Raw genomic sequence first — 18,773 nt, forward strand, 5'->3', positions numbered from 1 at the left:
ATCAAAAACATCCAGGCCCACCTCCGGACACACGGACGGACACGCACACACGCACGCGCACACACACGCACACGCGCACACACGCGCACACACACACACACACACACACACACACACACACACACACACACACACACACACACACACACACCTCAAGTGCCCCTACTAGACACACGTGTGTTATGTTACTGTATATTAGTGCGTACTGACTTTGACATGTGACACCCCCGTAGTACCCCACCCCGTGGAGGCTTCCACGTTGTCATCTATGTCCACCTGTAGGACACAACAGAGAACTGTAAATACCCTTCATTTGTTTAATAAATAATAGTTCAGTAAAACAAAAACTTTTTCTTTCTTTTTTTGGGGGGGAATTCTTCCGTGGGCCACAAGGGGGCGCTCTGCGGGCCGCTAATTGGGGAACCCTGCCTTACACGTCTCGGTGCTGTCGTCTGAGTGTAGCAGAGTGGCTCACAGCCTCAGCCTGATGGCCTCAAAAAGTCTAATACTGTATCTCCCCTAGTGCATAGGGATATCCCTTTGATCTAGTGGTTAAGATGTTGGACTTTCACACAGGAGACCCGAGTTTGAATCTTGGGTGTTACACAGCTCTCATTACAGAGGCTGGTTCAGTTCAGAACCAGTTTTTAGTCCATGAACCAGACCTCCAAAATTGGAACGTTAATTATGAATTCAGTGGGCAAAACCATATTAAATGGTTTCTAGGATCAATATATTAATGTATGATAACCCTTCCACAGGAGTAGCTTGTTCATATTTATCACACATTTTGTAATGTTCACCTACAGTAGGCCTATACATATTGGGCTCTATCCCATGCCTTGCTCGCAAGTATTAAACACTTTCCATGAATTATGCATTTAGGAGCTTCCACTGTGAGGCTGTGTTGGTCGCGGAGTGGATGACAGATAGTCAGATACTGGACACACAAAACAACCCTCTGTGTATCTAATATAAATGTATTCATATTGTGGGGTCTCGAGAGCGACACCCCGCGATGGTAAGTGCGTTGCCAGGGCAACCAGACACGCTGTCAGACAGAAGAAGCCTCGGGCCGTTAGGAACGCCCTCGGCCGTGTGATAGGGAATATATACGTCCCGAATCTCCTCCTCCGCCAGCTGGAGCTGATGGATCGACCGCACCCAAATCAGCAAGCGGCCACACCCGTCATATAAAAAGGAAGACTCAGTCTACGTCTGACAGCGGCTGGTTCACACACACATGCTCACGGAGGCACGCACGGCACACCGTCGGGGGGTAAGACGACACACACACCTCCACCGAACACACATTCATGTGAATAGCTCTGCATGTCTTAACTGTCATTCTCCTCTCATCACGGGCTTTTAGGAACGGTCCAGGGAATGTCCGAGGGACAGAGACACTCGGACTGTATGAGTAAAATATAGAGACGGGAGTTCCAAGTCCGCATATCGCGCGGCGGGAGGGTGGCAGCCCCGCCACAGTGACAGCGACAAGGACACTACCCAAAATAAGGTCGGAAAGAAACCTATAATTCTTGAGTCTACTATTGAGGCCTGTCTAGCGAACAGGCGCTCATTATATACGCCAGGGTGGCAAAACGGCTAGTGCTCTCTTGGAGCTGGAACCCGCTAGGGGAGAAGACCCGCTACAGTTAAAGATAAAGACCGATGACGTCACAAAGCAAGGCAGCGCCGTCACCTCTTATCGTTATTAAAACCACAGCCCTCCAGTGAGGAGCGAGCTATCAGAGACTGTACAAACCTGAGTTGAAATCTAATCTTCTGTTCTCATCCTCTCCAGGCTGGCGACGACGCCTGTGAAACTTAAATTGTATGGAATATAATTTATGCTGAACCTACGTGGGGTTTCTCCTGCATGCATTCTGTATACTTTGCTGCTAAACAAATAAAGAGCCGTTTGAAACTGCTGCAATCCCCTGTTCCGCCTGCTCCTTGACCACTGAGACTCCACAAGTGGTGGAGACTGTGGGTACATCAGGTCCTAACCACCGCCTACCATGGAAGCAGCAGCAGCCTTAAACGCCCTGGTGAAGAGCAGCACGGACCTCCAGACGTGCATGCGGGAGGTACTGCGCAGACTGGACAGAGACGCACCGGCCACCAGAACACCGGCAGCGGTGCTCACCAAGCAAACACCCGACGACGACATCGAGGCTTTCCTAGAAGTATTCGAACGCTCCGCCACCCGGGAGAGATGGCCACTGGCCGACTGGGGCGGCATTGTAGCGCCCTACCTGTTTGGACCGGCACAACAAGCATGCCGAGACCTCACCGCCAGAGACGCGCTCGACTACGGAAAGCTAAAAGCCGCCATCCTGTCCAGCCTGGGGTACAGCCTTCCCGCCAGAGCACACAGGTTCCACCAGTGGGAGTTCCGCATGGCGCAGCCGGCGCGCACCCAGTTCGCCGACCTGTGCAGACTCACACAGAACTGGCTCACCACAGGAGAAGACGTCCCACTCCTCGATCGAATAGTGGTCGACCGCGGCATGAGAGCCTTGCCCCCCGACGCAAAGAAAATAGCGGTACACGCCTGCCCCACAACCGTTGAAGAGCTAGTCACCCTGGTAGAGAACTATCAGGTGGGCACCCAGATGTTGCAAACATCTAAAAGTGAACCAGCCAAGGCCGACAACCGACCAGGGCGGGACCGCCGCCGTCAGACCCAGGCGGCCCCCACGCCCAAACCCCGTACGAACCCGCCTTCAGAACGGGGCCAGTCCAGGAGGTGCTATGTCTGTGGGCAGGAAGACCACCTATCCTGGGCGTGCCCAGACCGGGCACGGGACCCAGATGTCTCCATGGCCTCAGCCGCCAGTCTGGTAAGCTCCAGACCGTGCCTACATTCGGGGAGCTCGACCCAGTGCCAAGCAGCCCTGCCGGTCCGGGTGGATGGGACCGACACACATGCCCTGGTGGATTCCGGATTCCAGTGTGGTGACTCTGGTGAGAGGAGACCTGGTAACCAGCGGTGGACCCGAGACAGCTGTCAGCTGTGTGCACGGCGACCTACGCCGCTACCCCGTGGCCCATATACACATACAGACCCCCCGAGGCAGCGTGACTGTACCCGCCGGAGTAGTGCCGGACCTCCCCGTCCCCCTCCTGATCGGTACAGACTGCCCACTCTTCGACAAATACTGGGCACCGGGCCTCCGTCCCCCACAGCAGAAGAAAGGGAGAAGACGCCGTCCCAGACCAGAGACAAAAGGACACCGCGCTTGCCCCGCCCTCGGGGAACCCGCAGCAGAGCCTGCATCACCGGCGACGACCGCCGCCTCCGACGAGACCGGCCCAGGCAAACCCCACACCTCGGAGGAAGAGACCCCACCACTGGACGAGGACCCCTTCGTCAACTTCCCCCAGGTGGAGGGACCGCCCACACGGCTACAAGGAGAGTTTGCCACAGCCCAGTGGACGGACCCGAATCTCGCCGGCGCACGGCGAAACCTCACCAGTGTAGAAGGGAAGCAGTGCGATGGGGTGAGTGAAACAAACTTTCCTCATTTTCTAGTACGAAATGGCCTACTTTATCGTACCGTCAAAGATAAAGTGGGCGCTGTAATTGAGCAATTACTCGTACCTAAATCTCATGTATTACGCGTGTTGTATTTGGCACACTCACACCAGCTAGGCGCTCATTTAGCTGTACAAAAGACATATGATCGCATATTGGCTCGGTTCTACTGGCCGGGAATAAAAAGAGGCGTGGAGGAATTCTGCAAGTCATGCGAGGAATGCCAACTCACGGCCCCACGGGGGGTCGTGCACAGCCCACTCATTCCCATGCCTATTATCGGTGTCCCGTTCTCGCGCATAGCCATGGATATAGTGGGACCCCTACCCAAGTCGGCGCGCGGGCACCGATATATCCTAGTTATCCTCGATTATGCCACACGATATCCCGAGGCTATACCCCTACGGGTGGCCAATGCAAAAACAGTCTCTCACGAGCTCATGATGCTCTTTAGTAGAGTAGGCTTAGTGGATGAAATTCTGACTGACCAGGGCACATGCTTCGTCTCGCGCATTATCAAAGCACTGTATAGCTGGCTGAAAGTGAAACAAATACGCACCTCGGCCTACCACCCCCAGACAGACGGGTTGGTAGAACGATTTAATCACACGCTGAAGAAAATGTTAAAACGGGTGGCTGAAGAGGACGGACGAGACTGGGACCGCCTCATCCCATATGTCCTGTTTGCCATACGAGAAGTACCCCAGGCATCCACAGGCTTCTCCCCATTTGAGCTCCTGTATGGGAGACAGCCGCGCGGATTATTAGATATCGCCAAGGAGACGTGGGAGAGCCAACCCTCCCCTCTGCGAAGCATCATCGAACATGTAGAAATACTACAGGCGCGCGCCAAGCGCATCTGGCCACTCGTAAGACAGCATATGGCAGACGCACAGGCCGCCCAAAGTAGAGTGTATAACAAAGGCGCACAAGTGCGAGAATTCAAGCCAGGGGACCAGGTCCTCGTTCTTGTGCCCACCACAGAATGTAAATTCCTAGCCCGCTGGAAGGGGCCCTATGAGATTGTGAAGAAACTCAGCCCGGTCAACTACCGAGTGGCCCAACCAGGGAGGAGGCGGGGCCATCAGGTATACCATATAAACATTCTGAAAAAGTGGTTTCCGGCGATAACCGTCCCATTACCTGCGCTGTTAACCCGCCTCCCTCCCCAGACCCCGCCAGCTGCTGTAGGAGAGGGTTTGGCCCCTCAGCAGCAACAGGATATCCGAGAGCTCCTAGACCGGAACCGAGATGTCTTCTCCGAACTACCCGGACGCACCGCGGTAGTACAGCACGACATCGATACGACCCCTGGTAAGGTAGTCAGGTTACGGCCGTATAGGATCCCGGAAGCACGTAGGCGGGCCATACAAGAGGAAGTGAAGAAAATGCTCGAACTGGACGTCATAGAAGAGTCACACAGCCCCTGGTCGAGCCCCATAGTTATCGTGCCAAAACCAGATGGAAGCTTACGCTTCTGTAATGATTTTAGGAAACTAAACGAGATATCACAGTTTGACGCTTACCCCATGGCCCGCGTAGACGAACTAATAGAACGGCTAGGCCCCGCTAGACATATCAGTACCTTAGATCTGACTAAAGGATATTGGCAAGTTGGCCTCACAGAGCGAGCCAAACCAAAAACAGCATTTACCACCCCAGACGGGCTGTTCCAATATAAAGTCATGCCCTTCGGGGTACACGGAGCCCCGGCCACCTTTCAACGGTTAATGGACAAGGTCCTTAGACCCCATAGTGCTTATGCGGCAGCATATTTGGACGATGTTATCATCCATAGCGCCACCTGGCGGCAACACCTGGAAAGGTTAGATGCGGTACTGAACGCCCTGCGCCAGGCGGGCCTCGCTGTTAACGCCAAGAAGAGCCGAATCGCCTGGAGCGAAACAGACTATCTAGGCTACACCATTGGACGAGGCTGCATCAAGCCACAAGAGAGAAAAATAGAGAGAATACAAAACTGGCCCCGACCCGCCACAAAAAAACAAGTGAAGTCTTTTCTCGGCCTGGTAGCATATTACCAAAAATTCGTAAAAGATTTCGCCACCATAGCAAGCCCGTTGCACGATCTCACAAAAAAAAGTCTACCCCACCACGTAAGATGGACCGAGGAAACAGAGAGCGCATTTCAAGCGTTGAAAGACGCTCTCTGTGGAAGCCCAGTGCTGATAACGCCTAACTTTAACACCCCTTTCGTCCTCCACACAGACGCATCAAACACAGGAGTGGGCGCTGTCCTGGCCCAGACGCTAGAGGGAGACGAACACCCAGTCACGTTCATAAGTAGAAAGTTGCTCAAACACGAGAGAAACTACTCCACAGTGGAGAAAGAGTGCCTCGCAGTAAAGTGGGCAATCCACCACCTACGTTACTATCTGTGGGGGCGGAGGTTCACCTTGGTAACAGACCACGCGCCACTCAAGTGGATGTCCACAAACAAAGATTGGAACGAGCGGGTCACCCGGTGGTTCCTAGAACTACAGAACTACACATTCACGGTAGAACACCGACCCGGTAAGGACATGCGCCACGCGGATGCGATGTCCCGAATGTATGAAGAAGAGGAGGAAAATAAAGACCCTCGCCGAAGCAAGGATCTTAGGGGGGGAGTGTGTGGGGTCTCGAGAGCGACACCCCGCGATGGTAAGTGCGTTGCCAGGGCAACCAGACACGCTGTCAGACAGAAGAAGCCTCGGGCCGTTAGGAACGCCCTCGGCCGTGTGATAGGGAATATATACGTCCCGAATCTCCTCCTCCGCCAGCTGGAGCTGATGGATCGACCGCACCCAAATCAGCAAGCGGCCACACCCGTCATATAAAAAGGAAGACTCAGTCTACGTCTGACAGCGGCTGGTTCACACACACATGCTCACGGAGGCACGCACGGCACACCGTCGGGGGGTAAGACGACACACACACCTCCACCGAACACACATTCATGTGAATAGCTCTGCATGTCTTAACTGTCATTCTCCTCTCATCACGGGCTTTTAGGAACGGTCCAGGGAATGTCCGAGGGACAGAGACACTCGGACTGTATGAGTAAAATATAGAGACGGGAGTTCCAAGTCCGCATATCGCGCGGCGGGAGGGTGGCAGCCCCGCCACAGTGACAGCGACAAGGACACTACCCAAAATAAGGTCGGAAAGAAACCTATAATTCTTGAGTCTACTATTGAGGCCTGTCTAGCGAACAGGCGCTCATTATATACGCCAGGGTGGCAAAACGGCTAGTGCTCTCTTGGAGCTGGAACCCGCTAGGGGAGAAGACCCGCTACAGTTAAAGATAAAGACCGATGACGTCACGAAGCAAGGCAGCGCCGTCACCTCTTATCGTTATTAAAACCACAGCCCTCCAGTGAGGAGCGAGCTATCAGAGACTGTACAAACCTGAGTTGAAATCTAATCTTCTGTTCTCATCCTCTCCAGGCTGGCGACGACGCCTGTGAAACTTAAATTGTATGGAATATAATTTATGCTGAACCTACGTGGGGTTTCTCCTGCATGCATTCTGTATACTTTGCTGCTAAACAAATAAAGAGCCGTTTGAAACTGCTGCAATCCCCTGTTCCGCCTGCTCCTTGACCACTGAGACTCCACAATATAAATGTAGCACGAGTTGCTGTTCCATAAGGCTCACTCCAGGGCATAATGGATTATTAAAGGCAATGGCACCTGGCACACTGATTGGTTTAAGTTGCGTAATGCCCAAACCACACCTATGCATAATGTAATAGCGGAGGTGTTTTAAGGATTTAGGTGGTGGCATAAAATACTAGCCAATATAACGGGGGAACGTCTATTACACAATACAAAATCCCCTAACAATTTAATATAGGTATGGTTTTGCACACTCAATTCAGGTCGTTTCGAGGAAGCAATCTGATTGGTTGAAACAGCTTTCTAGCCGTGCTTAAATTACGAAAATGGAACGGCAAATAAAAAAATTCAGCCGTGCTTTTCTCTCAGAGCGCAGGAGACTCTGTGGCTAGGTTCTTGGGACATTTGTGGTCGTAGTGACTACATCTGTCATTGAAAAAAGTATTATCTTAGTTTTAAGGGTAACTGTTGTATAATTGCAATATTACACTCGAAAGGTATTGCAGAAGTGCATTAATGAGAAGTGTTTTTAACTCTTTACTTCTGGGGGGGGGGGGTCCCTGGAACAACATATTTTCAAATGGGGGTCGGAGGCCAATTACCATATAATCTTTGGGGTCCTTTACATTCATGAAATAGTGTTCTAATTCCTGACAGTTTTCTGAATTTAGAAGACATTTTGTTGGAATGTGGCCTCACAGTCCTAAATGGGTTATTATTACCTGTATGGGTGAGGCCACTGGGTGCGTCTTTGTGAGCTTGACGTCGGTCTGCAGATATCCATGTCCTCTCCTCTGGAACTTCAGGATGATATCCTGGTCTAGAACTGCTGAGCGACGTGTCACCCTAGCGTACTCTGTGACAGCCTGAACAGTCAATGCTGTGTCCTATACCGCGCACACACACGCACACACACACACACACACACACACACACACACACACACACACACACACACACACACACACACACACACACACACACACACACACACACACACACACACACACACACACACACACACACACACAGATATCCTTTGAACACATTGATTTGATGTTGATATGTGGCTGTAGAATGAGTCTGTATGATCAATGACTACTAAATTAGTGTCTGTCTGTCTGTCTGTCTGTCAGTCTTGGCATTCGACTCTGTCTCAGTCACCAATGTACAGTTTTTAAATGTACAACTAATAGGTAGTTCAACAATAGGCAACTAGTCAATTAATACAAATCAAGAGTGAAAGCTCTAGTGTTTACCTGTGCAGAGAAGACAGCTCCTCCGTGGTGCTGGTCTTGTGTCAGCCAGGACATGGTTGGGTTGGCGTAGGTGATCCGGCCCTTCACAGGAAACACCATCAGTGGTGGAACAAGTATATACTCATATTGTCCAGAATTCAACATGCACTCGAGTAATAGTACAAAAGTATTGGCATCGAAATGTAGGCTATACTTAAAGTACCAAAAGTAAAAGTAGTTATTGTGTAGAATGTCCCATTTCAAGTTTTCAAATGCATACAAATCTTTTGAAAATAGTCGATCTACAAGCTCACAATGCGTCACGATGTATTAGTTTGTAGAACGTAACGCTCAGTAGAACAGCTGTCGTAAATCACAGATGCTTAATTCATTAACCATTTATTGCAGAGATATTGCATTTATTATGGCGGTGTGGCTCTGCTCATGTGATATCTCAGAATATTACACGGCTTTGTTGAATGCTTGATTCATTTCTGATTGGTCAATTGCCGATTGCATGTAATACAGGCATGTAAACACACACAGTGTCATTTACAGCAAAACATTGCTCTCAAAAATGTTTTTGAAAACAATTGAGCGATATAGACGAAGCAGTACCCGAAAATGGATTCTATTTGATCAACTCACTTCCTTGTTTTCTGACAGTGCTGCTGCAGCTGGGCAGACGTCGGCCAGCGCAACACTTATGGAATACTTTCATTACCAAGCAAGGAAATACCTCATTTTGTTGTGATTTGGGTCAATTTATTAATTTATGTATTAAGTAGCCGTGTAATGAGTGGGTTACTGTATGGCTGAGTGGTCAGTCAGACAGACAGACAGACAGACAGACAGACAGACAGACAGACACCTTGGCTATGGACGTTAACAGAACGTATGCTGTGGTTGCTACTGTCAGAGCACTGGACGCGTCCGGTTTCACCCAATCAGCTGTCACGTAACGCTCCTGCCAATATCGCAGAACAGCAGGGGTCCCTACACACAATGTTCAATTGAATTCAATGCAATGCAATTGTGAAAGTCAGAATCTATCAATTTCTATGTACCAAGATCACTCAATGCAGATAGTGCAGGAATATGCACAATGGTGTGCGCTCGCTCGCGCACACACACACACACACACACACACACACACACACACACACACACACACACACACACACACACACACACACACACACACACACACACACACACACACACACACACACACACACACACACACACACACACACACACACACACACACACACACACACACACACACACACACACACACACACACACACACACACACACACACACACCTTTATATTTTGCCAGCTGCTCCAAGCTGTCATATAGCTGTGTGGCTGTCTGACTGGCAGGGTCATGCAAGGTCATGGCGTAGCATGCAACCGCACGCACATACACACTCTGCACCTCCAAGGCATGCTGGGATAGGTAGCCTGCCGCGCGAGTCTTACTGTCCTCATGGGCCTGTGATCTGTCGATCTGTGATGCTTGGTGTAAGCCAATCAGCACAAAGGAGGTCAGGTACACTGATTGGTCCAACAGAGTCGCGTTTCTTGACTGCAAGAAAGATAAATAATAATAATAATTAATAATATTTGAAATCAAATCAAAATCAAAACTGAATTGTTTAAACCAGAATATTATTTCTATACAATAAGAAATATTCAAATACACACACTGTGGTAATTTCAAGTTATTAATATATGGTTAATGATTATACATTTAAATAGTAAAGTAGACGAATATGAAAAAAATACAAAAAAACAACAACAATACACGATAAAGAATATATTGTAAAACAGTGGTTTTCAATCGTTTTCATATGAAGGCCCATTATGGATTCTGCATTTGAGCCACCATTTGATGATATTTAGCCTTGCAGACAAAACTAAATAATATGTACACAATAATCCATGCTGTATTGATGTTGGTAAAAACAGTGTTTTAAGGATATTCGTTTGCTTTCTGTATAAAAAAACTGTGCGATTAAGGATATTCGTTTGCTTTCTGTATCAAAAAACAGTGTTTTGAGGATATTAGTTTGCTTTCTGTATCAAAAAACAGTGTTTTAAGGATATTCGTTTGCTTTCTGTATAAAAAAACTGTGTTTTAAGGATATTCGTTTGCTTTCTGTATCAAAAAACTGTGTTTTAAGGATATTCGTTTGCTTTCTGTATCAAAAAACTGTGTTTTAAGGATATTCGTTTGCTTTCTGTATCAAAAAACTGTGTTTTAACCCATTCTGACCTGAGATCAGATTCATACGAGGTTTCCACTGGACACACACTGGTCTGATCAACCCATTCTGACCTGAGATCAGATTCTAAAAATGTCAGTCGTTCTTCGATTTTTCAAAAATAGCAGACCTACAAGCTCGTAGCGCGCCACTCGGTGGCGCGCTATGAGCTTGTAGATCTGCTATTTTTCAATAGTTAAAGCATAACATGATGCTATCACCAAAATGGGTTCCCGTTCAGAATGGGTTAAGGATATTCGTTTGCTTTCTGTATCAAAAAACTGTGTTTTAAGGATATTCGTTTGCTTTCTGTATCAAAAAACTGTGTTTTAAGGATATCCGTTTGCTTTCTGTATCAAAAAACAGTGTTTTAAGGATATTCGTTTGCTTTCTGTATCAAATCTGTTAAAAAAAACTTTAAATGAGACCATTTAACACTTCTACTGCTTTAAATCAGCACATTTAACACTTCTACTGCTTTAATTTAGACCATTTAACACTTCTACTGCTTTAAATGAGACCATTTAACACTTCTACTTCTTTAAATGAGACCATTTAACACTTCTACTGCTTTAAATCAGCACATTTAACACTTCTACTGCTTTAAATTAGACCATTTAACAATAATTTAACTCTTGACAGTTAAACATCTATAAGGGTCCATATGGTTACCAAATCTCCATCATTTAGCCTCGGACCACCTGGAACCCCCTCCAAGGACCACTGGTCGAAAACCACTGTTGTAAAATATAGATTGAAAAGGAACATTGTAAAGTGTGGTGAATAAATTGCTTATTAACCATGATTTTGTTGGGGGAGTAAGTAGAGAACTCCTTGAATGACCCGTCTGTCTTTTGAGCCTTCGTCCTCAACCATCTCAGAGTATTTTGCAGGTAGTCGCAGTCCACTGGCTCCACACTGTCTGTCTGGGCCAGGGCATACACTACCTGAGCTGTCAGCCTGCGCACACGCACACACACAGAAAAATTATGTTAATATGTTAATTCCTTCTCTAAGCTTCCTTGATGTAGTCCAGGAAGTGATATGAGCCCAGTGTCCATGACATCAGAGACACTGGGGCTCACTGTTAAAATCTAAAATATCTAAAACCACATATTACACACATAAAGACCCCCCAGGAAAGTGTTCTAAATCTTCTAAACATCATTAACATATATTTCTTTACAAAAAGGATGAAATTTCCCTTTAAGTTGAGTAGCCCCAAACTAGATCACATATACGAAGAAAAAAAATCACAGTACTGACCAAGTACTGGGTTCTCTGCCTGGAAACATTCTGTAGGAGGCTGTTAATTTGCTCTTGAAGGAACTGATACCCACCAACCCTACACACACACATGCGTGCACACACACACACACACACACACACACACACACACACACACACACACACACACACACACACACACACACACACACACACACACACACACACACAGACACACAGACACACACACACACACACAAAACCGGGCATCGAGTGATATAGCTATAGTCAGTCAGACTATAAAGAAGCAAAAAGAGGCAGACAGATGACCAAGAGAAATATTATTGTCTCTAACCGTCCTTGATCCTCTGTCTTAGGTTTTTCTGGTTCTCCTTCTCATCGGCTCCCAGAATGCCCCAGCGCGCCCCGGCCTCCAGGTATTTCCACAGGTATACGAGCGGGAAGAGCCCCGCCAGCTCATCCTCTGCGGACCCCGAGGGCAGATTAGCTAGCTGTCGTAGTCCTTCTGGGTTGTCCCGCACAGATATGATTTCCCCCAAAGCATCACCTAATGGCAACATAAGGACTAAATATTACACGAGAAGGGGTGGTTTAACGTCATTAATGCACGCCTGTGATGCTGCAGGAGTGGACGCAGGGCGAGTTCTGAAAAGTGGCAACAGTTACACTTAAAACTAATTATATATTTGTTTAATGGCAGATGTAGCCACTACGACCATAAATGTCCCAAGAAATTAGCTAGCCTAGCCACCCAGTTTGCTGCACTCTGGGAGAACAGAGCAGCATAATTCTTTGTTTTGATTAGGTGTTCCATCATGCTCGTTTTAAGCATGTCTAGACGGCTGTTTCAGTTGACTTTAAGAAGTTGTTTATGAATATTCTTAAATGCTCATAATAAAGTGATTAGGCCTATTCGTCATATCTGCCCGTGCAATTTGTGATTACGGAGCATAAAAGGCCAGGCATACTTTGGTTAGACATAGCATTGGTTAGACACACTGGCCAAATAGCGACGCGATGCGAATAAGCGATCCGAAAAATGTGAATGCGAAACCGAAATATTCGCACGAATAAATCACGTCGCCAATTCGCCAGTGTGTAATGACCTATAGCATTGGTCCGACTGGATTAAGGTTGGTGAGGGGTGCGTTAAAACGACCGGATTAAGGTTGGTGAGGGGTGCGTTAAAACGACCGGATTAAGGTTGGTGAGGGGTGCGTTAAAACGACCGGATAAGGGTTGGTGAGGGGTGCGTTAAGACGACCCTATCTGCCATTTTAGAAAAATAGCGAAAATGTGGTGCAAATCTTTTAATATATATCCTTTCATTTGGTTCTTCTTTATCATATTTTTTACACATAATTCTGGGGGTCCTTGACTAGCCTTGCGTTGCAATACTGATATACCACTGCGCTGGGCTGCGTGAATCCGCCTCGGGGCATATGCATATGCAATAGGGGCGGGCGAAGTCCTTGACATGAAAAAGTTTGAGATCCACTGACAGATATTGAGAAGGATATTCAGAAAACGTTCATGATTTAGAATTAAGACATTTGTATAATCTGGTCTCTGCAGGTCTTAAAGTGGATAACCATTGGCCTACCGTGAATGGTGATCTCTCTCTCCACCTTGGTGTGAGGAACCTGGTTCGGAGGAAGTCTATTCTTCAAACTCACAGATAGCTTCTCTGTTCCTGTTATGAATCATTTGGAAATGAAGGTGTTTAAGGGAAACTTCACCCTTTTTGCAAAAAAAATATATGTTTATGGGGCCTTTATGTGTGTAATATGTGGTTTTAGAATTTTTTGATTTTCACAGTGAGCCCAGTGTTGATGGCTCACTTCCTTCCTGAACTACAATTCCCATAATGCTTTGGTGCACTGCTCCTCCTTGTGGATAGGTGGAGGGCTGTCTTACTGAGACAACAGTCAAAGATATGGCGGCGCCCTGTGACAGATGTGTGACTGACAGATACACTGGCAGTGTTACTTTCTAAGAGTGAAACCAAATGGACAGTTTATACGGGACAGAAAATGAGTCATGACTGAATGCTGTAATATTCCAAAGGCGACAGATGACGCTCCAGAATTTATTTTTGTAGAAGAGGCAAACTAATATTGTTTATGCGGTTTGCTTTGATGGAATAATTGATTGAACATTTACGCCGTAGCCATAATATAATTTGATTTGGGTGTGTTCTAATTTATTTGTATGTGTAAACTTGAAACATTATTGTACTGTAAAAAGGTCTATTTTCCCTTGATCTTTATCTTTTTAAGTATAATAATATTAGTTTACTATAATTAGATAACTACAAGATAATCAACACTAACACTTAAGTACACACCCAAAATAAATCATATTACAACGTACACGTGTGTTCAATCAATTATTCAATCAAAGCAAACAGCATAAACAATATTAGTTTGCCTCTTCTACAAAAATAAAACGTACAAGTTAGTTACAATGCTGCATTCTGTCACGTGTGCCAAGCTGTCAATCTCTTATATTATTTCCCGGAGTAACATCACGTCTCGGAGGACAGTCAAGACGGGCAGTGTCGGTAGGCCAATCAGAGGCAGGCGGGGCGTTAGCATGTCTATGCTCGGACGCAACCTAGATATACTGGGCTCACTGCTAAAATCTAAAATATCTAAAACCACATATTACACACATAAAGACCCCCAGGAAAGTGTTCTAAATCCTCTAAACGTCATTAACATATATATGTTTTTGCCTGATCACTTGTTTGCCTGATCACTTGTTTGTCCAGCATATACAGTATGAGTTCTGTCTCCTGATTGGATAGAATTAGTATACCGACCTGAAAAGTCATTTTCTGTTTACTCACCACCCCAGCCTCATATACTCGGGACAGCCAAGTATACGCCATCAAGGCACGCCAAAATATATTTTTTCAACGTAGTCGACTTGTGATTATTTAGTCGTCTAAAACCAGACTAAAACTAAACATTTCCCCCAGAAAGGTGACTCTATGGGTGGTGTGTTTTTACCATACACTCCTTGTGGGTCCAGGATGCCTCCAGCAAACACCTCCGTTCTCACTCCTTCAGGCTGAACAACAAAAGATTAATAACACGTTACTTTCAGCACAGCCAGATTCACAGATTAATACTAAGTTGACAATACAAACAATGAGATTCAAATACAATACAGAAACTACAACTACAACTACTACTACTACTACTACTACTAATCTTTGAATATATATTCTTTCACAGCGAACATTTTTTACTAAAATCTTTGCTTCTGGGGGGTCCCTGGAACAACATATTTTCAGATGGGAGTCGACGGCCATTTACATATAATTTTTGGGGTCCTTGACATGAAATAGCTGGAGAACCACTGACATTTAGAAGACATTGGTAGAATCTGGTCTCAGCTTTAAATGAGTTAGTCTATTTACGACACATGCCTATACTCCTCCTAATCTGCACTCACCACGACACGCAGTGTCTTCTGCACTATGTCGAGGACTCCTCTCTCCTTGGTGTACAGGGTGAAGTTGAGGGTGAGCTCTCCGGCCTCCAGGGCCATCAGGAGGAAGCTCACCTCGCCCACCGACTCCCCGGCCAGCGTGGGCCAGTGGGAGGCCGCGGGGCAGACGGTGGTCCTCTGGCCCGGTGATGTGGAGGACGGCTCAGAGTTCAGCACGCACACCTCCGGGCCCACGGTCAGCGTCACGCAGTACTGCAACACAGAGGTGCAAAGAATAACTATACATTAAAGAATGATTAATATAGAGCACCGAAGTCTGACGTCACTTTCAGTAGAGGGCGCCTCTACATTGAAAGGGTGCATTGAGTTCGCTTCATATAAGAACTGTTTGAAAAATAAACCGATCATCCCAGCCTTTCTGTCAGGGGGGTGGCTGTGTGTCGTTAATGATGTCCATTCATATTTGATACAGCCAGTTTCTGGAGAAAATTGAATTAATGTGGCCACAAAAGGTTTGAAACTACAAGAGTATGAAAGCAATGTCGCTGCTAATATACGTCCCTCTACTGACAGTGACGTCAGGACTTCGGTGCTCTATATTGGCAGGATTTCCCCCATTCAACCCTTATTTTGAAGATCCAAAACACCACGACCGGATGTTGTGTGTGTGTGTGTGTGTGTGTGTGTGTGTGTGACTGTGTCTTGTTTCGACCGGATGTTGATCTCTCACTGGACGATGAGAAGTACAGGCCAGCGCCATTACAGCGACCACTATGCTCGGCAGAGAAATAATTAAATCTCTCTTTTGGGTCTCGACGTGAAACGTTTGGGAAGCACTGACCGTGAGACTGTCGTGCGCCTGGTTGTAGACAGATCCTTTCAGCTCCAGTTGTTCCCCTCTGACCAGTTTGTAGGGCAGAGGAACGTCTAGGCTGACCGGCAGACTCACGGACACTCTGATAGGATCAGCCACACAGATACCTGGACAGCACGCACACACACACACACGCGTGCACACACACACACGCACAGGCACAAACACACAGAAAAACTATTATTAGGTAGGACTTACTGTCAATTTCAAAATTGATAACATGGTTAAACAATTCAATGGCGTGTGCGTGTGTGTGTGTGTGTGTGTGTGTGTGTGTGTGTGTGTGTGTGTGTGCGTGTGTGTTACCATTCTGAAAGATGCCAACAGCTTGGAACTCCCAGGTAGTGAGAGAGTGTGGAAGAGTACTACTGAGCGACACTGTCCCTGGTCTACACACACACACACACACACACACACACACACACACACACACACACACACACACATTTGATTTCTTTATTTGAATCCACAAATTACAATTCATTTTACAAAGAAACAAATATAACGGGGTTGACAGTTCATGTTCACTTAAGGATACACATGGCACCTCCTTCTCCACACAGACAAACTGCCTATAACAGACGAGGCAAGTTGTTTGGCTTTGCTTTTTGTCATGCCAGCTATTCTTAGGCCACTCATGGTCAGTTTATGCACATGGCCCAGGCTTCCGAATATCAGTATGGCAAATCTACAGCGATACCCCAAGTTTGTTATGCTTCCAAGTAATGGTTGATACTTAGAATATTTATCTTGGAATGCCTGGTCCATGTACAAATCAAAGACACAGCCCACCTCCAGAATCAGGACCTCCTTGTGTCTGGTGTCAACAAAGACAGGTCAACAATCCGGTCGTGGCGAGCAATATATACGTTTTTGTATGCACTACATCCATTTGTTATGTGTGCAATGGATTCTAGGTGTTGTTCAGAATCATGATGGTTTATACAGAGTGGAGTGTGGGTGTCGGGATACCAGATTGACAGATTGTACTTGGTTGGTAATACTTGTAGTCTTGCTTTGATGGTGAATTTTAAAACATCCTCCCCAATAGCAGCATTTTTGTACATCGAATGTGAAACAGAGTGATCAGCTGAATCAACACAGGCCAACTTTCCCTGCAGTCGAAGGCCACGCCAATGTTCTTTGGCTTCAGTCTGTTTCGTGCTAAGCAGAACCCTTCTTGCCGTTTCTTCCTGTAGTCTAGTGTCCCCTCCCTGGTGGGTGAGGGTAGCCTTCACTACCACGCTGGAGTCTGTAATTAATCCATCTGAGATGGGCACATTTTCGTTGTTTTTTGCCCATTTTAGCTGGACTCCTGTCCGATGGCAAAGGTCGTTGAGACCAGACCCCGAAGCCCTTGGCTTGTGAGTCCAGTTTCCCAGAGTCTTTCCTCCTAAAGCCTAGGAAGTTATTCTGGTCTGCAGCAGCCAGGGGTACCTTCCTCCTGCGCAGGTCCAATAGGAGTGATGCCCTGGCCATTTCTCTGACGGTGCCATCATCATTATTGAGCATGTGCAGTAGGTGGCTTAGCCGTGTTGCTGCATAAGTCCACTCTACATTTGGGACCCCCAGCCCCCCTTCGCCATATGAAAGGAAGAGTATGTCTCGTGTGGAGTGTGAGTTTAGGCCAACCCATTTTCTGTCCAGCTAGACAGTTCTATTTGTCTTGTCTCTCAGTGCATGTTGTGGGATGTGTACATTGGCAAATAGGTGTTGTATCTTCGCCAGGGCCACTTCTCTCACAGCCTCGAGCTTCATGACTATAGGGAGGGGGGACAGATCGATTAGGTCGAGTCGACGGTGAAACTCTCTGGTGAGCTCCTCGACTTGCTCCCCCCACTCACCAGCAATGTTGAACTTATGGCCCAGGTATGGGTACGTCTCATTACGGGCGTACACCCTGATGGGTTGTCCCATAATTAGGAAGGAGGGAGGCTTAAAGTGCTGCGTGGTCCTCGGGCAAGGCGCTTACCGCGAGGCTCGGATTTGAACCGGAAACCTTCTGCTCAAGCTTCTAAATGCTAAAGCTAGCTCCAGCTAGATCTCATCCAAAAGAAGGCCTTAAAAACCATTGGGGTAGATGAGGACCTTACCTGCAGCAGTATGCCATCAGCAAGCTGAGTCATCGCCGAACAGTTGCAGCAACAACTGTTCTCTGCAAGATGCACACTGGACCTCAAAGCACTGCTACCCCAAGCTCACACCACAGGTCCAATCACCCAGAGAGTACTACCAAGCTCACACCACAGGTCCAATCACCCAGAGAGTACTACCAAGCTCACACCACAGGTCCAATCACCCAGAGAGTACTACCAAGCTCACACCACAGGTCCAATGACCCAGATATTACTACCAAGCTCACACCACAGGTCCAATCACCCAGAGAGTACTACCAAGCTCGCACCACAGGTCCAATCACCCAGATATTACTACCAAGCTCACACCACAGGTCCAATCACCCAGAGAGTACTACCAAGCTCACACCACAGGTCCAATCACCCAGATATTAATACCAAGCTC

The 18,773-nt window shown here is 47.1% G+C and overlaps 1 protein-coding gene across 1 annotated transcript in view; it reads right to left on the reverse strand.

Moving 5' to 3' along the window:
- c5 (complement component 5) overlaps positions 1-18,773 on the reverse strand; it is a 46,858-nt gene that overhangs the window by 9,082 nt on the left and 19,003 nt on the right. Inside the window, exons 19-31 of the mRNA XM_080773418.1 lie at positions 16,560-16,642; positions 16,221-16,360; positions 15,383-15,631; positions 14,935-14,995; positions 13,524-13,613; positions 12,255-12,467; positions 11,939-12,017; positions 11,473-11,632; positions 9,888-9,993; positions 9,272-9,396; positions 8,422-8,502; positions 7,885-8,049; positions 211-276 (exon numbers count right to left, since the gene is read on the reverse strand). Of these exons, the coding sequence (XP_080629544.1) occupies positions 211-276; positions 7,885-8,049; positions 8,422-8,502; positions 9,272-9,396; positions 9,888-9,993; positions 11,473-11,632; positions 11,939-12,017; positions 12,255-12,467; positions 13,524-13,613; positions 14,935-14,995; positions 15,383-15,631; positions 16,221-16,360; positions 16,560-16,642 (1,618 nt within the window). The remainder of the gene's footprint in view (positions 1-210; positions 277-7,884; positions 8,050-8,421; positions 8,503-9,271; positions 9,397-9,887; positions 9,994-11,472; positions 11,633-11,938; positions 12,018-12,254; positions 12,468-13,523; positions 13,614-14,934; positions 14,996-15,382; positions 15,632-16,220; positions 16,361-16,559; positions 16,643-18,773) is intronic.

The sequence above is a fragment of the Protomyctophum bolini genome, assembly GCF_963924005.1.
Source record: "Protomyctophum bolini genome assembly, chromosome: 10".
In the NCBI taxonomy this organism is placed as follows: Eukaryota; Metazoa; Chordata; class Actinopteri; order Myctophiformes; family Myctophidae; genus Protomyctophum; species Protomyctophum bolini.